Source organism: Lissotriton vulgaris, unplaced genomic scaffold, assembly GCF_964263255.1.
Source record: "Lissotriton vulgaris unplaced genomic scaffold, aLisVul1.2 SCAFFOLD_1057, whole genome shotgun sequence".
In the NCBI taxonomy this organism is placed as follows: Eukaryota; Metazoa; Chordata; class Amphibia; order Caudata; family Salamandridae; genus Lissotriton; species Lissotriton vulgaris.
Genome location: NW_028250023.1, coordinates 411,329 through 432,382, shown reverse-complemented (window position 1 = coordinate 432,382; position 21,054 = coordinate 411,329). Strand labels below are relative to the sequence as shown.

Here is a 21,054-nt window from a genome sequence, read left to right as displayed (position 1 = left end):
GGTATTCCCCATTTGGCATCCTCTTCTCGGGATAGTTCACTATCTTCAGGACCCAAAGGTTCAAATGTGGTATTCACATCACCCCCCACCATGATTGTAATGTGCTGTGGCAGGGCTTCCATGTTGTTATCTAGTACTGTTACCACATCAGAACCTTTACCCCCAGGAACTCCCCTAGCATAAATATTAAAAAGGGCCATCTCATATCCATCCCCCCAAGTAATCACAATTGCCAGTATGTCGCAGTTATTCACGGGCCTTACTCTTATGGTGCATTGCAGAGTTTGCCGTACCCATATAATTAGGCCCCCTGAAGGGCGCCCCTTGGGGTTCTTTTTTGCGGGAATAAAGAAGTTTAGAAACCCTTGCTGATGAACAGGAAGCACTGCCCAGGTTTCCAGCACCATGATTATATCATGGGGCTGAATGAACTCCCCCCATTCTGGGGACTCTAATTTGCTCAAAATTCCCGCCAGGTTCCATGATAGAAGTTGGAGGCCCTCATTAGCTAAGGCAACCCTCTCTTCTGATGAGAACAAATTTTGACTACAAAGAGGATTTTGTGAATTAAGTGGAGGACCACACGCCTTACGATCATTGGAACCGCTGGCAGCAGAGGCTGGGTGCCTAGCTGGGCCATGCACCACCATACCCTTCTGCTGATTTGGTGGCGAGTAGGGGGATACATTTTGGTACTCTCCTCTCTGCAATGACAGTTTCTTCAGAAGGAATGTTGGCTGCGCGGTCCTTCAAGGCACTCTCCTCATGCAGTCAATCACACTCGTTTAGGCCTGATAGAGCTGAGAATCTGTTGTCCAAGGGCATACCCCAGCTACTTTTGGCGTCAGAGGGCTTTCCTCTCCGTACCACCGTGTTCCATTTCGTTCTAAGCACAGAAGGATTAAGCTTATTCCCTGTCCTTGCATAAAAGAAGTCCAAAGTCAGTGGGACTATCTCTGTGGATCTACGCTGTGGGGGATATACATTAGCCAGGACATTTGGCAACACCTCTGGATCGGTGAAGTGCAAAATCACACAGGCCCCTCTAAATTTTTTGTTACTTCCCCCGATCCACTCTACTCTTCTAGCCTTTACCACCTCTTGGGCCAGTTAATCCATACCCCCCGGGGAAAAGGCCATATTACGCGAAAGCCAGTACAATGATTTATTAATCAGGGAAGATGAATTCGCTATGTGCCCAGGTTCCAAATGAGGGGCATTGGCTAGGACCAGTACAAGTGGCGATGCCTCAACGATCAATTCTACTGGGCCCTTTTCTATATTACCCTCTTCGGATCTGTTCCTTCTCCCCAACCCTTCAGAAGCCCCGCTTTCACCCAGTCCTCCCGGGTCCCCCCCTCCAAGAGCATTGCCCAGCGTAGAAGTGAGGGGGATGTTAACCAAGGGTTCTAGCCTGCGTGGTGTCTAAGTTTCTTTCGACTCAACTCTCAGGATCTCCTGTCTAGGAGGATTTTCCTTTTCCTGAGTAGCTTTTTCCAGGAGGCCCCCTAGTCTAGTTACCTCTTCGGTTAGGTAGTCAATTTTAGTCTGGAGGGGTTTAGTTATATTCTTAATTTTGGTTTTTAGGGTGCTTACCATCCTCTTGAATTGATCCTCGTCCAGTGTTACCTTCCCTTCAATACGACCCCTTTCATCTTCACTACTCTTTTTACCTGGGGAGGTGTCAAGACGTTTTTGCCTGAGCGGAGCCCACCCCTCTTTGGCAGATTTTTGTCTCCCCCCTTAGAGCCTCTAGGGGCTGGTACCGGTACTGGGGGCTCGTCTTCTAGTAGTATGATTTCTTCATCTGGTATAGCATCAGCATCTACCTCAGCTAGGACCGCTACTAGCTGTGTATTCTCCTGGGATGGCTGGTGGAGTGCCTCACTACTAGTGTTAAGGTTAGGTGTAACAAGGGGCATAATTTCTAATGATGGTGCTTGGGGGCTTAAACTCAGACTCAGGGAAGATCTCCTATCGTGATTTATTTTTGCGACAACTTGAACGAGATAATTGTCAATAGTATTGACAGTTTGGGGTGTTTTAGGTTTTGACATTTTCGACAGATGTGTCTCTATGTTACCTAAGTTATAACCCTTGAATGTATCAGTAAGGATGACTTTTTGTCCAAAGTTAGACAGGTATTACGTGACAATGCTTAATAGAAATGGAAATGGAGACTCACAAGTGAAGAGTTGAGCAGAGTCCCTGGCCCAGTCCAGTGCCGGACTGTCACAGACTGTCCCGCCCTTGTCCCGGGCTTAGCCCGGGCGCTCCAGCGCGTGACTCGCGGGGCGAGAGGGCGGACTGTCCTTAAGTGGCGCCTCCGGGCGCTCTCTGCGCGTCACGAGCGCGCCGCCCCAGAGGCTGCTGGGGGATGTGGTCCTGCGGGGCTGGGAATCTCCCGGCGCTCCCGCTCTGCAATTGGTGAATGAAGCAGCCGCCGCCGTATGCCTCGCGGCTCCGCCGACCCCAAAAGTCAGGTCAGGTTCAGGGCTAGGTCAGGGCTAGGTTCTCCGGTATGGTGGCAGGCAAAGTAGAAAATGAGTTCTTCACACCCTAGACAAGTAGCTATATCAGATGTCCTTAAGCCGATAGGAGCAACAAGAATGAATTAGTTGTTATAAGTTGCTGTTTCGCTAAATTTTTGAAGTTTTTAGAGGTTTTGAATTTCTTGCTGCCTGCTTGTTGCTTAGAATGGATATATAGCAGCATATAACAGTTTACAGTTTATAATAATATATAGCAGCACCGAGAAACAGTCAGATAAAGAAATCAGCAGTAACAGCAAATTATTATTTGAGACTTATTGCAGCTACTTAATGCCACTAGAGAGGTTCTGAACCGATATTCCATCCATATGACATAAATGCGAGAAGTAATAGCAATCCTGCTCAAGTAGCAATACCGCCTGAGTCTTTGTATCAATGTATCCCAGCTTCTCACTCTTGCCCTTCATTCAGCTGCTTCCATTTCTGCCGGCGAAAAGGCTCTCTGCACAGCCCGCTGCAGCCCTGCAGCTCTAAGAGGCAGATTCCAGTAAACCAGCGCCTTCAAACCAGCGTCTTCAGCGTTTCCAAACCTTCGCACACCTCCGCTCCCTCTGCATTCTGCCTCCGCCTCCGCCTCTGCCCCGGTATGATATTCTCAGCGGCTTTCACTCTCGCCGCTCTCTACGGTTCCTGCGGTTTCCACCCCGCCTCTCACCAACACACCGCAGCTCTCCACGGCCACACGGCTGCGCGGCTCCAGATACCGCTAACCGCTGTGTGTGTGCTGCCCAGAGCGCCGTGCGGAACCCACGGAACCAAACAAATCCTGGGCAGGTGTTAAGAAGCAGCCCAGCAGCAAGACGAGGGGGGCTCCGAGAAGACTCTGCTCACAGGGGAATAAAGTAACCAAATTCCCCGAGACATATCGTGGTACATGCTAATAAAAACTGTGAAAGAAAGTTTGGCACTTGTTTGGGCTTGTGAATAATTTCCATGTGTTTGTGTATGGAAAGCCCTTCACATTAGTGGCCGATCACCAAGCAATGTTGGTGGTATTTGGGAATCCCACGGCAAAAATGCCTTCTAGAATTGAGCGCAGGGGTTTGAGGTTACAAGAGTAGAACTACACAATTCTTCCTCGTCCAGGGAAAGATCAGACACGGGCTGATTTGCCCTGGAACCCCATCTAAGACGGTGGAGAATTACATCAAATTTACTGTGAAATCGAGCACACCAACTGCCATGTCTTTAGAGCAAATTGTCACTGCCTCGAGCCGAGGTAGTGGCATGTCAAGATTAAAAGTTGTGGAACCAGTATTCTAGACCTCTCACTAATGACAGCGAGTATATGAAGTTCAGAAATGTAAGAGATTAACTTTCAGTAACGCAGGAAGGCCTCATTCTGCAAGGTACAGGGATTGTTATTCACCAAAGTCTCTGACAACAAGTAGTCACATTTTCCCAAGGAGATGGAAGAAAAGTTGCCAGTAAGCGAGCTCTCCGTGATCGAGTCTAGTTTCCGTACCTTGACAAAAGGGTCAAAAAAGAATTGAAGACTTGTCACATATGCAACTGTCTTTCATCTCAAGTTAGTCAGCAACCTTTGATTATGTCAGAATTGCCACATCATGCTTGGGAGATAATTGCTATTTATTTTTTATGGCCCTCCAGAGAATGGACATCATCTTCTAGTTATTGTTGATCAATACTCCCATTTTCTGTTAGTAGAAGACCTTTCATCCACTACACATGAGCAGGGTTATTCAAAAACTAGATGGCATCTTTGCGTCATGACTTGTACCTGCAATGTTAAAATCTGACAACAACCCGCCTTTTAATAGTCGAGAATTCAAAAACGTTCTACATCACCTTAATATAAAGCATCAAAAAAGCACTCCCCTTTGACCCCAGGCCATTGGTCTGGTAGAACGCCTCATGAGTACTCTAAAGAAAGCTGTTCAGCATTCTGCTTTGAGGAAGCTGGAACTTGAAGGTGTTTTGAACAGTATTTTTTGAGGTTACCGTTTGACCCCCTTACTCAACCACATAGAAACCCCTGCAACTATCATGTTTGGAAGAGTCATGACCACCAAGCTTTCCCAATGGGAGGGGCTGGGAGTGACAGGGGATACATCTGCATTCATCTGCATGCTAATACTCTTCTTGGGCTGGGAGAGAGGTGATTCACACTTACATTTGAATAGGTTGTTTCCTGCCCTCACTCAAAGGACTGATTTACACCCTACTGATCGTCTTGAGCCAGGAATGGGCTGCAAGGGTTTGTTGCACACTTCTGAGGGTTCCTTTGAAGTCCCCCGTTCATCAGACATTTTTGAGTATATGTACTGGAACTCTGATCCCATGTTTGTAGACGCTGCTTGGGACTTGTAGCCAGACACTGTTGGCTCTACAAACTGCTCATTGCCATGAGGACTGCTGTGCTGCCAGGAGCAACTACCATGTTGACCAACTGCCTCGTTGTGTTGACCTGCTGCGGCTGGGCTGCAGGAAGGACTGCCAATTTGCAACCTAACTGTATATTCTGTCTTCTTGCTGCCACCTCCTTTTGTGCCCCGAAGTGCTCTCCAAGGGGTTGTTTGCTTTCCCCCTGTTCTCTCGTGGTCTCAGGGCCGTCAAAGACTTTGTTGCCTCTTTTCTCCAAGACTTCTGCTAGGAGAGCCCATTTTTCAATGGCTGGCATGTCGCCAGTGCTCCCTTCTGCACCAAGGTAAAACTTTGTGCATTACAGGACAGTGCACCACGGGCCTACAGTGCAGCGCTCTCCAGGGGAGTGCCTTTGTGCATTCTAGGGAAATGCTCCATGTTTTACAACCCAGCATGTGGTGAGCGTTTTTTTCTCTAGCTAGAACAACGTTTTTTTTAGTGTTTTTTTTAATAAAACCTTTACTCAAGACCAACTTGAGATTACAGTTACGTTTACTGCCTACAACCAGAAATTGGCCGGCATAGCGAATATGCAAGAATCACGCAGTATGAGGGCAGGGGAGTACACAGCATGCCGCCTACAACCCGTCGGGCCGGCCGCGTTGGCAGGAGTGTCTGGCTATGAAGGCAGGATTATCATTGCATGTTTAAGATTAGCTAGAACAATGTTGTTTCGCCTGGAGTCATTACCTGAGAAACAACCACGTCTTTGAGCCAGCGTGCTCACTGCAGCTGCATTGGATTGTGAACCTCCCCCCCGGAGTCTGGCAAGATATTGCCACCGTCAGATGCCACCAAGAACAAACTAGTGTGGCCCCTCTGGTTGTGGGACTCGAGGAACAGCCCCCGGAAGACTTGTACTGCTCTGAGGTGGTACAGTGCAGCGGCTAAGGCGGCAGAGCTACAGGAGCTGTACATACCCTTCAAGGCAGGCATTTCGACGACACGTTGTTCTGTAACATGTGGCGGCCCAGCATTCTGATGCTCATTCCAGCCAGCCTCGCCCCCTGGTTTTAATGCGTATACTGCACAAAGCTCCCAATGTCGGGTCCCACTCCGGAGACATGACAACATTGTTAGCAAGTTACAGATGCCCTGAGGACAGTGACCCTGCACCCACAAAGATACTGTGAGGCGGGTTGGGCCCAGAAGAGTGGTAAAGGAAGGAGAAATCCAAAACAAACAAGGATGCCTATCGCTCTTCCCTACTATTGGCAAGACAAAAAGTCTATTCTTTCAGGAAAGAACAGAAAAGTCCGCTTGCTCTAGCAAAGAATCTTCTTAAGGTCCCAGACCCCGGCCCTAGAAACCCCCCAGACCCCAAAGCAGATCAGGAAAAATGCCAGCAGCTAGCCAGCTTTTTCCAAGAAAAGATTCAAAAAATCCTCGACTCGATCCCCCCTACAAACTCGACCGAGAAAAACGACCCCCCCGAAACTCCTACCTCCCCCCGCCTATCCTCCTGGGGACTAATAACCACCGAAGAAGTCAGAAATACGCTAAAAACCATCAAAAGCGGCTCGCCTAGGGACCCCGCCCCGCTACGGACCCTCAAGGAAGTGGCTCCCATAATCATCCCTCCCCTCACCCATCTGATCAACGCCTCTCTCCAACAGGGAGTTGTCCCCCCTAGCTGGAAAGCGGCTGTTGTCAAAGCGCTACTAAAGAAACCCTCCTTGGACCCTACGGAATTGGCCAACTACAGACCAATTTCCCTTCTCCCTGGGACCAGCAAGATTGCTGAGAAACTGGTGAATAAGAAACTATCCCAGTTTCTGGAATCCAATAACCGGTTAAAAAACTCACAGACAGGTTTCCGCCCAGGGCAGGGCACTGACATCGCCCTCCTGGCAGCGGTGGAAGAGGCCAGAGCACTCTTAGACGAAGGAGGATCAGTGGTAGTGATCCTCCTCGACCTTAGCGCGGCCTTCGACACCGTCAACCACCAACTCCAGATCAAACGGCTCAAGAGGGTCGGTGTGGAAGGTACCGCTCTATCCTGGCTTTCTTCCTTTCTGGCCCAACGTTCCTTCCAGATCTGGGAGAATAACACCCGCTCCTCCGAAACACCCCTCCAATGTGGGGTGCCTCAGGGCTCCTCCCTGAGCCCCACATTGTTTAACATCTACATGTCCCCATTGGAGGAGGTTGTCACCCCGTTCGCAGTGAGCATCGTCAGCTATGGGGATGACACACAACTAGTTGTCTCCGTATCCCACCCTAGCCAACAACCTGCGGAATTATTCAACTGCCTGACGCAGATACAAGGGTGGATGAACAGTTCAGCCTTAAAACTGAATGGTTCAAAGACGGACATTCTCCTCCTTGGTCAGAAAGGGCTCACCTTCCCTCAGAATATCTGGCCACCCTGTCTGGGCCCCCCCCCCCCAGACCCAAAACAGGAAGTAAAAAGCCTTGGTGTATGGATTGAAACCGACCTGTCGTTCACCACGCAAGCAAAAAAAGTAGCTGGGACTTGCTTCAGGCTTCTGAAATCTATGAGAAAGATCTTGCCCTTACTTCCTCCTACCTCACAAAGACTACTAATCCAAGGCCTAATACTTCCAGGCTTGATTATAGCAACTCAATCTACTCGGGCGCACCCGAGGCAACTCTGAACAAGTTGCAGAGAATCCAAAATGTCGCTGCCCGGATCCTCACTAACACTCCTGCCAGAGCCTCAGCTAAACCAGCATTGAAGCTCCTTCACTGGCTCCCAGTGAGGGAACAAGTGATATTTAAAGCCCTGTGTCTGGCACACAAAGTACTGCAGAACCAAGGCCCCCCTATTCTAAGAAAATTTATCAGACCGTACAAAGCCTTAAGATCCCTCCGATCGGACAAGGAGGCTCCCCAGATTCAAGAAAGCTCACTTGGGTGGAAGACGCTTCTCGGTCCACACCGCACGCCTCTGGAACGCTCTCCCCCGAGACCTGAGAACGGAACCTAACTACTTACGTTTTAGGAAACAGCTGAAAACTCACCTGTTCCCTTAACTTAACTCTCTCCCCCCTAATCCTGCTTTCCCCCCCCCCCTTTGTTTTTGCTTCCGGACCCGCAGACGTAGGGATCTTAGCGCTGGGATACCTCCGGGTGACTACGCGCTCTAAAATTTTTTTAATAATAATAAAGCCGCCCTACTCTCCTTCAAGGGTGGCTTTGTTACCCTTGGGAAAAGAGACGCGATTCAAGCAGCCCCGGCGGGCTCCAAATTCGCAAGAGCGTGAGGGGCATTTCTTGTTCAGCATTGTCTCTGCTCTGGAGATGACCGCAAGAATGGCGCAGGGCCGTCCATAGAGGAGAACTGCTGGAAGACTCAAGCTCAATTACTGTTTAGCGTTTAGTAGGTGCTCCTGCGCCCTACGTTTGGTTTCTAAATGCAATCACTTCAACCACGTTCACTACAGTTACCATATGAAGTGTAATAGGAGCGCAGGTGTGCTGTGACCTATGTTTTCATAGTAATTTATGTGTTTTTCTCTGACAAACCTGCATTATTTGCACTAACAGTTTGATTTAAGTCATTTTTGTCTTGTTTGATGTACAATATAGAATTTATTTTTATTTAATCCTCCGTGGAGTCCCTTTTGTGGTTTACGCACTGTGTTGCTGTACGAGTGTGTTGCACAAATGCTTTGCACATTGCCTCTTTAAACTAGCCTGACTGCTCTGTGCGAAGCTACCAGAGGGTGAGCGCAGATTATCTCAGGTGTGTATTTGACTTACCCTGACTAAAGTGGTGGATTCTGCCTGGCTTAGTTGCCTACCCTAGCCAACCAGAAACCCCATGTCCAACAGTGGTTCTTGTGAATCACTTGATTTCCCAGCATGCTCCTGCTGCAGAACTATGTCACTGCACTGTGTAGGAGGGCTAGCGACCATTTGTGCCTCAAAGGGAAGTTGACTCTTCTTCTTAGAACATAATTTTTTTCCCTAAATTGTAACTGTTCACTTCTCCATATTATAACAATGCAGCTTTTTCAAGAAATATTTTCGATGTGTAATTTTCAATATTTTTTCTATTTCTGCAGCACAACAAACACATCTAGAAAGTATGAATGGGAAAGAAAGCCTTAAAGGTTCCGGAGGCAAGATGAATTTTACTCAAAATATCTACTTAAAAAAACGGCACAGAATGCACATGAGGGAGAGTCCTTATCGCTGCACCATGTGTGAGAAGAGCTTCAATCACAAGGCATATCTACTAAAGCACGAACTAATACACACTGGAGAGAGACCTTATCACTGCACTGTGTGTTCAAAAAGCTTCTCTCGGAAGGGAAACCTTGTACGGCATCAAAGTGTACACACTGGAGAGAGACTTCATCATTGCACCGTGTGTTCAAAGCGCTTTTCTCAGAAGGCAACCCTTGTGTTGCATCAAAGAACACACACAGGAGAGAAGCCTTATCACTGCACTCTGTGTTCAAAGCACTTTGCTCATAAGGGTAACCTTGTAGAGCATCAAGGAACACACAGTGGAGAGAGGCCTTATCTCTGCTCTGTATGTGCAAAGACCTTCACTCAAAAGCATAATCTCCATGAGCATCAACGCATACACACAGAAGAAAAGCCTTATCACTGCACCTTGTGTGAGAAGAGCTTCAATAAAAAGACAACTCTACTAAAGCACAAACTAATACACACCGGAGAGGGACCTTATCAGTGCACTGTGTGTTCAAAGCGCTTTTCTCAAAAGGAAGGCCTCGTACGGCATCAAAGAGCGCACACAGGAGAGCGGCCTTATCACTGCACTCTGTGTTCCAAGCGCTTTGCTGTTAAGGGATCCCTTGTACGGCATCAAATCGTACACACAGGAAAGAAGCTTTATCACTGCACTGAGTGTTCAAAGCGCTTTGCTCATAAGGGATCCCTTGTACGGCATCAAATCGTACACACAGGAAAGAAGCTTTATCACTGCACTGAGTGTTCCCAGCGCTTTGCTTATAAGGGAACACACACAGGAGAAAAGCCTTTTCGCTGTACTGTGTGCGAGAAGAGCTTCAATCAAAAGGAAAATCTACAAACGCACCAACTAATCTAATTTCTTTATAAATGTGCTGAGCGTTTCTCACTGCTAGTTGATTCTATTGTACCAACCGAATATAGGATTCATTTACCACCTCTCTCATGCATTACATGAGGGCACAGCCGCAACGCTCTCACGCCGTCTTACAAAATGCACACTAAACAACTACTTACATGTCACAACAACTTTGAGCTCACAGCTAGGGCTCTCAGCACAGCGCCCTATTCGCAGATGCCAAAGTCCTAACAAATCGAAGCCCGTATCCCCTCTGCAGCACACAGAGATACTCGCCTCGCGGAACGGACTTGCTTCCATCCTCAGCCCAGGTGCTGCTCGCTCTTTGTGGTGCCTGATTAACGTTGGAGCTGCAGAAAAAAACGTGGGCTCTTTTCCCTTCCCATCATACCTTTTACCACATATGTTTAAGAGTTAGTAGTTGAACTGTGTTTATTGCAGATGTATGTAGACATCTTTTCCTAAATAAATCCTGCTGTATCTTTCATTTTAAATGGTTTGAGTCAGCATTTATTTTTGTGTCGCTCTGTAAGCTCTACAGCGCTCAGGCTTCGGTAGTGAAGAGTGCTGCCGCAACCAACTGGAAAGCAGCGAACCCACCAAGCAGCTCCGTATCTATGTGTACCACCAGGTATAAGTTCATTTACCTCTTGTAAGAAGTTAGTACTGTGTCCAGACTGATTTTTTAATTTATTTTTTTCATCCAAGCCCTTTTTTGCTTTCCTCATTCGAAGAATGCAAAATACAACAAGACTTAGGGCAGGATGTACTAGCATCAGGAATGCCGATTTCCTAATTGTGATTCTCTCTGAGTCACAATTTGGAAATCGGAATTCCTAATGTAGGAAACTCTTTTGAGTTTCATTAGCGATTGCTAGCGAGTGACAAATAGACCTACCTCATGCATATTAGTGTGGTAGGTCGCAATTTGAGACCCATTAGGAATCACAGCCATCACAGAGATGGCAGCCTACTGAGCACAGCAGACCACCATGTCTATGATTGGTTTTTAATAAAGCAGTCAGTTTTTTTTTTAATGCAGCCCGTTTTCCTTAAAGCAGGGGTCTCCAAACCGGTCCTGGAGGGCCGGATCCATGCCAGATTTTTTGGATATCCCCACTGAGATACATGTAGTAATTTTAAAATTGTGGCATGGATCCAGCCCTTCAGGACCGGTTTGGAGACCCCTGCCTTAAAGGATAATGGGATGCATTTTTTAAGAGTAGACAGTGGGGTCCGTGGGACAGCTGCCTGCTAAAAATATTTGTTTTCCATTCTTCAAAGGACCCCTATCTATTTGCAAATGGGTTACCACCTCCTTCAAGTAGTCAGTAAAATGTGACCTTAATTCGGTCGCAAAACTTTCATACAGCCCATTTGGATTCAGTAATTGGGAGAAATGCTGTAAACACGCCCCTTTTAAATGACAAATCGCAGACGTAAATTGCGAGTAGGTAGCGTGTTACAGAATCACAATTTGTATTTGGTACATTTGTAAAAGCATTTTTGCGGTTGGATGTTTCCGACTGCAAAAATGCTTCGCACAAGTGGCCCCTAATGATTTACTACCCCAGCAGCAGAACTAGCCAATAGGGCACTAAACTAATGGTGCACCGTCAACTTTGCACGTGTGCAGCAACAGCGGTGGCTTGAGCACTGCCACTTAGTTTAAAAAATTAAATAATAATTTGTTGGATGGGGGTGGTCCCTGGGTGGCAGTGATAGGTACTGCTGACCACACAGGGGCCTCTCCCTCCCAGGAACGTTGCTAAGCGTTTGGGGTCTGACCCTCAGATGTGAGTGTTAGGCATTTATAGTTGCACACAGAGAGATCCCACTATACCACAGAAGAACAACACACCAGTTAATTATAGGTCAAAGAGGTTCTTTATATAACAGTTGTCTTCGAGATCAAAAGGTCCACAAGTACACTACGTTGTCAGGATAGGGGTGGGGGCCTCCCTCGGCCCGAAGGATCCAGGGGATAGTCTGGACAGGATATATCTGCGATAGGTTCTCAGTGCTCACAGTCCACGGGCCGAAAGTCTCTCGCCCGGGTTGGTCTCACAAGACCGTGAAGATCAGCAGTGGTGGGGCCGGCTGGCGGCTGGCCCTCAATCCTTGAACCATGGGGGTATTGATGGAATGCTGCTGCAGGCGTATCAGGCTTACGGCTCCCAATCCTTGAGCCGCGTGATACGAAGGTGCCCACGGGTGAGGCGTACCCAGTGTACAGCCCGCACTCCTTGGTCGGGGTAATCCTTCAGGCTAACTGGGCAGCCGCGCTGCGTACCAGAGGATGCGTCCGGGAGTACGAGGCGTACTTGCCGGGTGAAGGTCACGGATGCGCACCAGCGGGTGCGACCAAGAGAACGAACCGTACTCGCAGGATGCGGATCACAGAGGCGCACCAGCGGGTGCGGGCACGAGTACGAACCGTACTCGCAGGATGCGGATCACGGAGGCGCACCAGCGGGTGCGACCAAGAGTACGAACCGTACTCGCAAGCTGAAAATCACAGTTGCGCACCAGCGGGTGCGTACAGGGGTACAGAGCGTACCAGCGGCTGCGAATCCACGAGGCACACCAGCGGGTGCGGCCACGAGTACGAGCCGTACTCACAAGCTGGAAATCACGGTTCGCACCAGCGGGTGCTTGCAGGGGTACAGAGCGTACCAGCAGCTGCGAATCCACGAGGCGCACCAGCGGGTGCGGGCACGGGTCCGAGCCGTACTCACAAGGCAGAGCCGTGACAATGTCCGCAGGGCTCTGGGGGGTTCAAGTGGCAGAGCCGCGACAATGTCAGCCGGGCTATGGGGGTCCGAGTTGCAGAGCCGCGACAACGTCAGCAGGGCTCTGGGGGTCCGAGGCAACCGAGCCGCGACGAGGTCAGCAGGGCTCTCCAGATTCCGAAAAGACAGCTGCAGCCAGTGGGGAAGGGCCTTCAGTTATAGGGCCTCCCCCTCTTTGAAGTCCTTTGATCGGGCCAGGGGGTTCCTGGGGGTTCTCGTCCTGATTGTCTGGGCTTCCTGCCAGCTGGCACCTCACATCCCTCACATTGGTGGCAGGGTCATCAGACGACCAGCGGGGAGTGGATTCGGCCTCGGGGGAGACAGGACGTTTTGCCGAAACTCCTCCACCCACCTCACTTAGCGCCTGCAGGCTAACACCAGGCGGGGAGATCACTTGGCAGGAGGTTTCGGGCTCCCATGGTTTGGTGTTGGGGGTAGGGAGTCAGGGATCCTACAGGACCAGGCTTGTCCTACACTGGGGGGGCGCTACGGTTCTTTACTGGTTGTGGGTCTCAGGGTCCCGGGGGATGGGGGCGCTTCTCTGGAGTTTCGGTTGCTTCCACGGGGTCTGGTAAATCTGTGGGGACAGGGGTTAACTTACTAGCGTGAGGCCTCACACAGTATTCTGGGGTGGAGCATGAGGGAGTTTTAGCGGGGAGAATGGGGCCTACACGGGGGTTTAGGGGAAAAGGATGTAAGGGGGCCCACGCCAATGAGGTCAGGTCTAACATAATTCATCACTGCAATCATTCATTTATTTGTGCTCTCATGATTGAAGATGTCTCTTTCAGCCTTAGGCTTGGAGATAATGGGCCTGATTCACAGAACTAACTTCAGACAATATCCTAAACTTACTACTTTCAATATTCACAGAATAGATTTACGACTACTAACTTTATGTCCCCACTCGGGCCAGTGATTCCGGCTGGTGGCAGAGACTTAGCCACGGCTGAAATCTCTACAAACGGGCCAGAATCTCCGGCCCGGAATCCCCACCACCGGGCTGGAATCTCCACCTCCGGGCTGGAAGCTCCTGCTGTACTTGGTCCATCCATCACACAATCCTGCTGGTGCTTGCTGACTCTTTATGCTTCTGTGCACTTTACCATTGTTGCAGCAGGTGTAGTGGCACAGGGCCCAGGGCTGTGAGGGGCCCGTTGAACCTTGTAAATTACTGTATATTAGCCGCCCAACAATAGTCAAATAGGTGATTTCCTTCGCTTGCACCTGGGCTCATGGCATCCTGATCTTTCCAAAAATATGCATAAACCTGAGCTGGGCGTCACTGCTAGCACTGATGGAGGGCTGTACGTTTTGGAAGGAGAGTCGATCTCTCAGGACCATGTTCAGATAAAACGATCATTATTACGAGTCACTGCAGCACCGACGCCTAAGCAGCAGGAACCCTTCGTCTACCTCTTCTTGGTTCATGCAGGACTTCATTCTACCTAAAACAAGTTTCCTGTATGTTTCATTTAACAACACAGTTTGCTTCCTAAATACAATGGCAAAGTTAGATTTTAGTGGGATAAACAGCACATAGGATTATACCTGCAAGCGTTTTGGAAATACAAAACAGACACACACACGCATCAACCCTTTTAAGAATATGCACACCTTATGTCCATTATACTCCACTCCACGTGTTTTATAGCATTCCCCATCACAGGGAGGGGACGCCTTCACAAAAGAAGGGTCGAGGACTTGTTGCATCTTAAAAGGCTTCAAGCCTGTGCTCTGCATGCTGCAGATGTCCGCAGTGGATGCGTTAACCATCTGCGCTACCTTACATGCTTACTAAGACACAGGAACAATGCTGTATGTTTGTCAATTGTAACTGAGGATCAACAAACGTTTTGGTTTAGAGGGCCGCCTTAACCTTTTTGTTTAGTAGCTACAAGCACTTTCTTTCTGTAGCACTTTGCACTTTGCATTTCATGTTCACTGTGCTGCGGCTCACCATTACCAGTCCACCGAAAAGAAAATACACTGGATGCGTGACACATTATTTCATCCTGCTTTACCTTAGAGGATTTGTGTTTCCAAATGTTGTGTAGTAGTATAGTATGCAACACATGGCACGTGTGCAGTGTATACTGTAAACTGTACTGCATCCAGGTGTTCTATTGAGTAGAAATTGTGGGTGTGTGATTATGATGGGATGTGATTGACCGCTCTGGATTTGCTCAGGAATATTCCTCCGATTCTCAACCTTTACTTTGTCAAAAAGATCTCCGATCTTTGTTACCCCTTGCGTTTGCAGGGCAGTTCTCGTATTTGTTACCAGTACTAACGAGAGCCAGGTGCACCGCTCCAGTTCAACATGCGGGAATACAAGAGTGTGCCCGCTTGTTTATCTCACAAGCTCCACCGTGCATGTGATGTAGTGTTCAGTAGATCAAAGACTCCAATTTGGCGGGTTGGAGCCTTGAAAGTTTCTGTGGGAGTGTTTGGGGGTGTGCGGCGTCTCTCTCCAGGCACTGATTAGGCAGATCGTGTGGGCCATGAATCCAGTAGTAGGCGAAGGAGCTTTGCACCACTTTATAGTACAATTCTAGGTCTGGCGCTTTAAGACCCCCCATGTCATAAGGTAGAGTGAGGACCTCCCACCGAACCTTTGGATGCTTTCCCGCCCATGCTAATTTTGTAGGAAAACTGCATAATGTCGCAAAAATCGCTTTAGGCAGGAGAATAGGTATGTTCAGAAACAGAAATCAAGGGAGGACTACCATTTTCATAAGAGCTATGCACCCAATGAGAGAGAGTGGTGGTTTGACCCAGCGGTTCACATCTTCTAACATTTGTATTGCCTTACCATAGTTCTCAAGTATACCTATTGCTGGGTCTGTATGAATCTGTATTCCCAAATACCGTACTGCTTCTGTCGTCTATCATAAGGGGAATTCCAATACTGGTGGTGTCGTGGATGGGGGTAAGTGGAAAAATGATGGACTTATCTCAGTTAACCTTTAGCTCTGAAAGACCCCCAAATTGTACCACTTCTCTTAACATAAGCGTAAGATTCTTCCCTGGTTCCCGAACATACAGCAACATGTTGTCAGCGTATGCTGATATGACTAGTCTGTAGTTCGGGGATCGCGGCCCTCTGTGACCATGATATTCTCGGAGCACGCACGCCAGAAGCTCGACTTTGAAAGCCTATAGCAGGCGCAATAGTGGGCAGCCCTAACGGGTGCCTCTTGTAATTGGACTTTGGGACGTGGTTGTTGCACCAATATGAATATGTGCCACCGGTTTGTGTTGCAGTGTCCTAACCAATTTTTGAAATACTTCTCCCACTCCAATCCGTCACAAGGTTGCTCTCAAGAATATGAGGAACAAGAAGAGTACCCTTGGCTAACCATAAAGATGGTTATTGTTAATCTGGCAGTGCCCCCACACTGTTTTTGAGAATACCAATCTCACAATGGATCAAAACCTCACAATTTACAGAGACATCCAACTCAATATATACCCACACAGTAAAGCAATTAATACATATCACATAGAATTACTCATTATTAATGAAATTTAGACAAGACAGGCAGAGGTGTTATCAAAAATACATATGTGCGTTTATTCAAAAGAGAAATATTCTTACATTAATTAAAAAAAATTTCAGTTGATTAAAACCATATAAAGTCAAAACATATACACAAAAAAAGACAATTTTGGTTAAAATGTTCACAAGAACAGGGGTCGACGCAGCGTTTTGGTTTGGAGAAACTAATGAACAACCTTCTTCAGGACCAGTGTTTTCTGTATTGGTATCATCAAAAACAAACATTTATACTAAAAGGCACAATTCCTAAATCCCAGATTGTGTAATTCTAATAGTATATCTCCATAGTGTTGTCACTCAGCTATATTGTGACATATATCAATTGCATTTTTACCTGAGATTATATGTTTCCTCCAGATTAATCAGGGAAGAACAGGGGCCCGATTGTATGATCCGTGTTTAGGTGTACTGCTTGCTTTAAGAATTCTCAATATGATTGAAGGAATTCTGGTATCTGTAGGTCAATGACAACAACATATTCAAGTATCATGACTATTCTTTTGATTCATTCCATTAGGGGAAAAAAAGTCTGGAGGTGTTTACAAAAATTGGTAAATAAATAATACCCATACCTTCTGCTTATTGGTAATGGGGCTCACGCTCTGGTAATAGGAGCCACCGATATTGTTTAGTAAAATTTGCTGCGAAAAAAATGCGAAATATAACTATAATATTTTAGCTGGAGTGATTCCTAGTTGTCTACATGGATAATTATGAATCCTCTTACCCAGATTTAATTGACTGGCACATAGTTGACAAACGCCCTTTAAATTGGCTTTCTTTGCTCATATATCTGTTAAGCATGGTTTTTTTTTCACATTGTCTGGTGGAAAAAGAAAGAGTATTGATTATGGTTTCTCTGTCATTTATAAAAAAGCTTACTTCTATTTATTGACATTCTCTCAGTGGTCTTTATTGTAATCTACCACCTAGTGCTGTTATTTTTTAAAATTACAACAGCATTCTTATCAGGGATTTGTCTTTAGGTTTTATCATATTATTACTCATGTAAACAAGGATTTATAAACGCCATGCTCCTGGTTTAACCACGTAGATGTCCCCACAATAGAACCGTATCTCGTAGGGCTTCCCAAAACGCATAACCGTTTTTTATTAACTGCTTAACCCCGGCGGCAATTCAGCCGCGGTGCAGCGGTTTTGCGCAGTGGGCGGGTCCGCGGCAGCCAACGGACGTGCACAGCACTACGAAGGTTGTGCGCTCGACGGCCATTGGCCAACGCCAGCAGCGAAGAGGTTATCAAGATTACGTTTTGATTTATTTCACCTTCTCCTTGCCGACCCGCGGGTGAGTAGAAAAGGTGAGACTCTGTTGCCATGTGGTTGCGATGGCAAATCCCCTCAGGATATGACAATTTTTTTTAATGTTTTATAGTTATTATGAGGTGCTGAGGAAGATGTTTGTAATCTTCGTTTTAAAACAAGCTAACTTTACGTAAGTGTGCCCTGCTTTTACCTTTTTAGCCATGCTTTCGGGGTCCACTTTATGGCACGTTCTCAGCTTTTTAAAGGTAACAGTTAAGCTTAGATCTAGCTGAGACTACATTTCATATATGATGTAGTCCTGAAAGTGTGATCATTCTTGATTTTTATATATGATGTAGATACCTTTTTTATGTACTTTTTAAATCTACTTTATAATGAATTGTAACCATTGACCAAAGATATTCATGGACGGGATCCGTACGCTACAATGTAACTTGGACTTTTATGTTTTTTATACAAAAGCTGAATAAAGTATTTTGATTGATTGATTGACCTTGCAATCTACGTTGCGTCAATTCATCACTATTGGGGGCCAGGTGCGTCTCCTGTAATATTGCTCCATCTACACTGTAGCGCTTGAGATATTCTATCACCTCCGTATTCTCCTGTGGTCATTCAACCCTCTAACATTCCATGTATGGAGTCTAATCTGCGGCTTTGTGTGTGGATCAATCATTCCTTGTGTTGTATCTTCCATGATCTCAGTGCTTTGTGTGCTGGGCAGTTACGAGTCACCAAATTGTCAACATATACACTTCTACCTAACAAAACTAAATAGATAATAACAACCCCGTTATGGATTCCACCCACGCTATACATTCCAGACCTTTGCATAGCATCTCTACGACCCCCCCCCCCCCCCCACCAAATGTCCTTCCCGGTAACTTAAAAGTACTGTAAACTATACAAGGTGGTGCACACATGAGGGCGGGTGTTGCTCAGTCTCCACTCTTCCCTAATCCCAGCCTTCATGTAGACGCTATCTATCAAGGGTCTTAACTTTGTGTGCACAAACAACATTGCTTGGTTCCACTTATTAGCTAAGCGTTAAGAACATCAAGGGCCAGTTTAGATAATCTAGTCCTCTCCCTTCAGAGGAGTTCTATCCCCGCCTCCCCGTCTCCATTGCACGCAAGTATAACCATGCGCAGCATCTACATGGTTCCGTACCATCTTACCAATAATCCATCCGTGTAGCTGCATAAGAAGGTTCAATCTTCTCCTCCCCCACCAGGTGAACACTTTCACGGTCGTCTCTCAGATAAAGGATAAAACCATGGAGTGCTTACATTGTTTGCAGTGCGCTTAGCTCAGTCCCACACGGTGATCTGATATCCCCAATTTAGCAGGGGAGTTGGGGGCAGCTCTGATGTTACCATCACCTCATTGCTCCTATAGGTCTGTAGAGTCCTTATCTTCATTCAAATTACCTTTGGTGAGGTCACTTTTGTCTTTAGCTTTTCCTTTTTGCTTAAGGAACTGGAGTGCTGTCTTGGGATCCGTAAAGAAGAGAGTCTTCCCCTCATTTACAATTCTGAGCTTAGTGGGATACACCATGCTATATATATATAAAAAATATATATATATATATATATTCACTGAAAAAACCATAGGTTAGAGACCATATATAGTTAGCTGGACATTTTATTGACATAAAACCAATGAAATTCCATATATAGTTAGTTGCACTAACTATATATCGCGCACCCGCAATCCACTGCTGATGATGTCACATATTACATCATTCATGACATGGTCAGTGACATCACTGATGACATCACTGATGACATCTCAAATGACATCACTGATGACATCACTGATGACATCTCAAATGACATCACTGATGACATCATCTAGTGTCTGTGTGTTTTTGTAAAGTTTAAATATGTTTTACATATTGAAGAATGAGTGGATGTATGGAAGACTGAGTGTGTGTGTGGCTGGCTGGGAGGTGTGTGACTCTGTGCATATCAATGTGTACTTGTATCAGTGATTGTATAAGAGAGTAAGTATGTGTTAGTATATGTGTGAAAAGTATGGTGTTCTGTGTTTAACTGTATAGATGAGGAAATCGAAGTGTGATTGATTCTTCACAGGACTGACTAGGTGTATGAGTGCATATGATAGTCTTGTAATAATGAGTGACTGTATGTATGAGTGATTGTATGGGTGAATGAGTGAATGTGTGTGTAGACGTAGGAATCAGTGAGTGCGTATGTAGTAACTGGTATTGGTGTGTCATGATGTCATCAGTGATGTCATTTGAGATGTCATCAGTGATGTCATTTGAGATGTCATCAGTGATGTCATCAGTGATGTCACTGAAGTATGGTGTTCTGTGTTTAACTGTATAGATGAGGAAATGGAAGTGTGATTGATTCTTTACAGGACTGACTAGATGTGTGAGTAACTCCATGGATGAGTGGCAGTGTGTGAGTGTCTGCATAGGTGTATGAGTGCATATGATAGTGTTGTAATAATGAGTGACTGTATGTATGAGTGATTGTATGGGTGAATGAGTGAATGTGTGTGTAGACGTAGGAATCAGTGAGTGCGTATGTAGTAACTGGTATTGGTGTGTCATGATGTCATGAGTGATGTCATTTGAGATGTCATCAGTGATGTCATCAGTGATGTCATTTGAGATGTCATCAGTGATGTCATCAGTGATGTCACTGACCATGTCATGAATGATGTAATATGTGACATCATCAGCAGTGGATTGCGGGTGCGCGATATATAGTTAGTGCAACTAACTATATATGGAATTTCATTGGTTTTATGTCAATAAATTTCCAGCTAACTATATATGGTCTCTAACCTATGGTTTTTTCAGTGAATTTTCAAGGTTTTGTAAATGCAAATTCCTAACTATATATGGTCTATAACCTATGGTTTTTTCAGTGAATTTCATTGGTTTTTTAAAAGCTAATATCTATAGCTGTAAAATATATTCTTTATTACGTGACGTATCACGTAGCCACGTGAGACGCCTCATGACACGTCGCATAACCGTGACGTATCGGCTCTGCAGCGCAAACAAAACCCGTAACGTAAGCGTGCCGGAGCACGCTTACAGATATATATTTTTTTTTTAACCTTAATTAGACAAAATCCACACGTGCACATATCTTGAGGCCTTGCAAAGGCACATCAAACAAACAGTCCCTACAATTTTTACAAGTTTGCTGGAAATCTATTCCCTTAATTTTTTTTTTACTGTTTCTCTTGGTTTTCCCCTTGTTACGCTTACCGGGACGCTACCCGGTACGCGAACCGGACGCTCCAAAAACACAAGATGGCGGACTCCCGTTACGCTGCTGGTTAGCTGCCCGGTTCGCGTACCGGGAAGCGCCTCTACCGCGAAAAATCGCAGGGGACTTTAATATCCCCCTCATCAATCCTAGGGGGTCAGGAGGGGTTTACCTTGCCCCT

General features: G+C 46.4%; 1 protein-coding gene across 1 annotated transcript in view; it reads left to right on the top strand.

Moving 5' to 3' along the window:
- The window catches only part of LOC147663417 (uncharacterized), a 455,662-nt gene that overhangs the window by 63,862 nt on the left and 370,746 nt on the right, over positions 1 to 21,054 (top strand). The window contains exon 2 of the mRNA XM_086950472.1: positions 8,969 to 9,965. Within this exon, the coding sequence (XP_086806598.1) occupies positions 8,969 to 9,965 (997 nt within the window). The remainder of the gene's footprint in view (positions 1 to 8,968; positions 9,966 to 21,054) is intronic.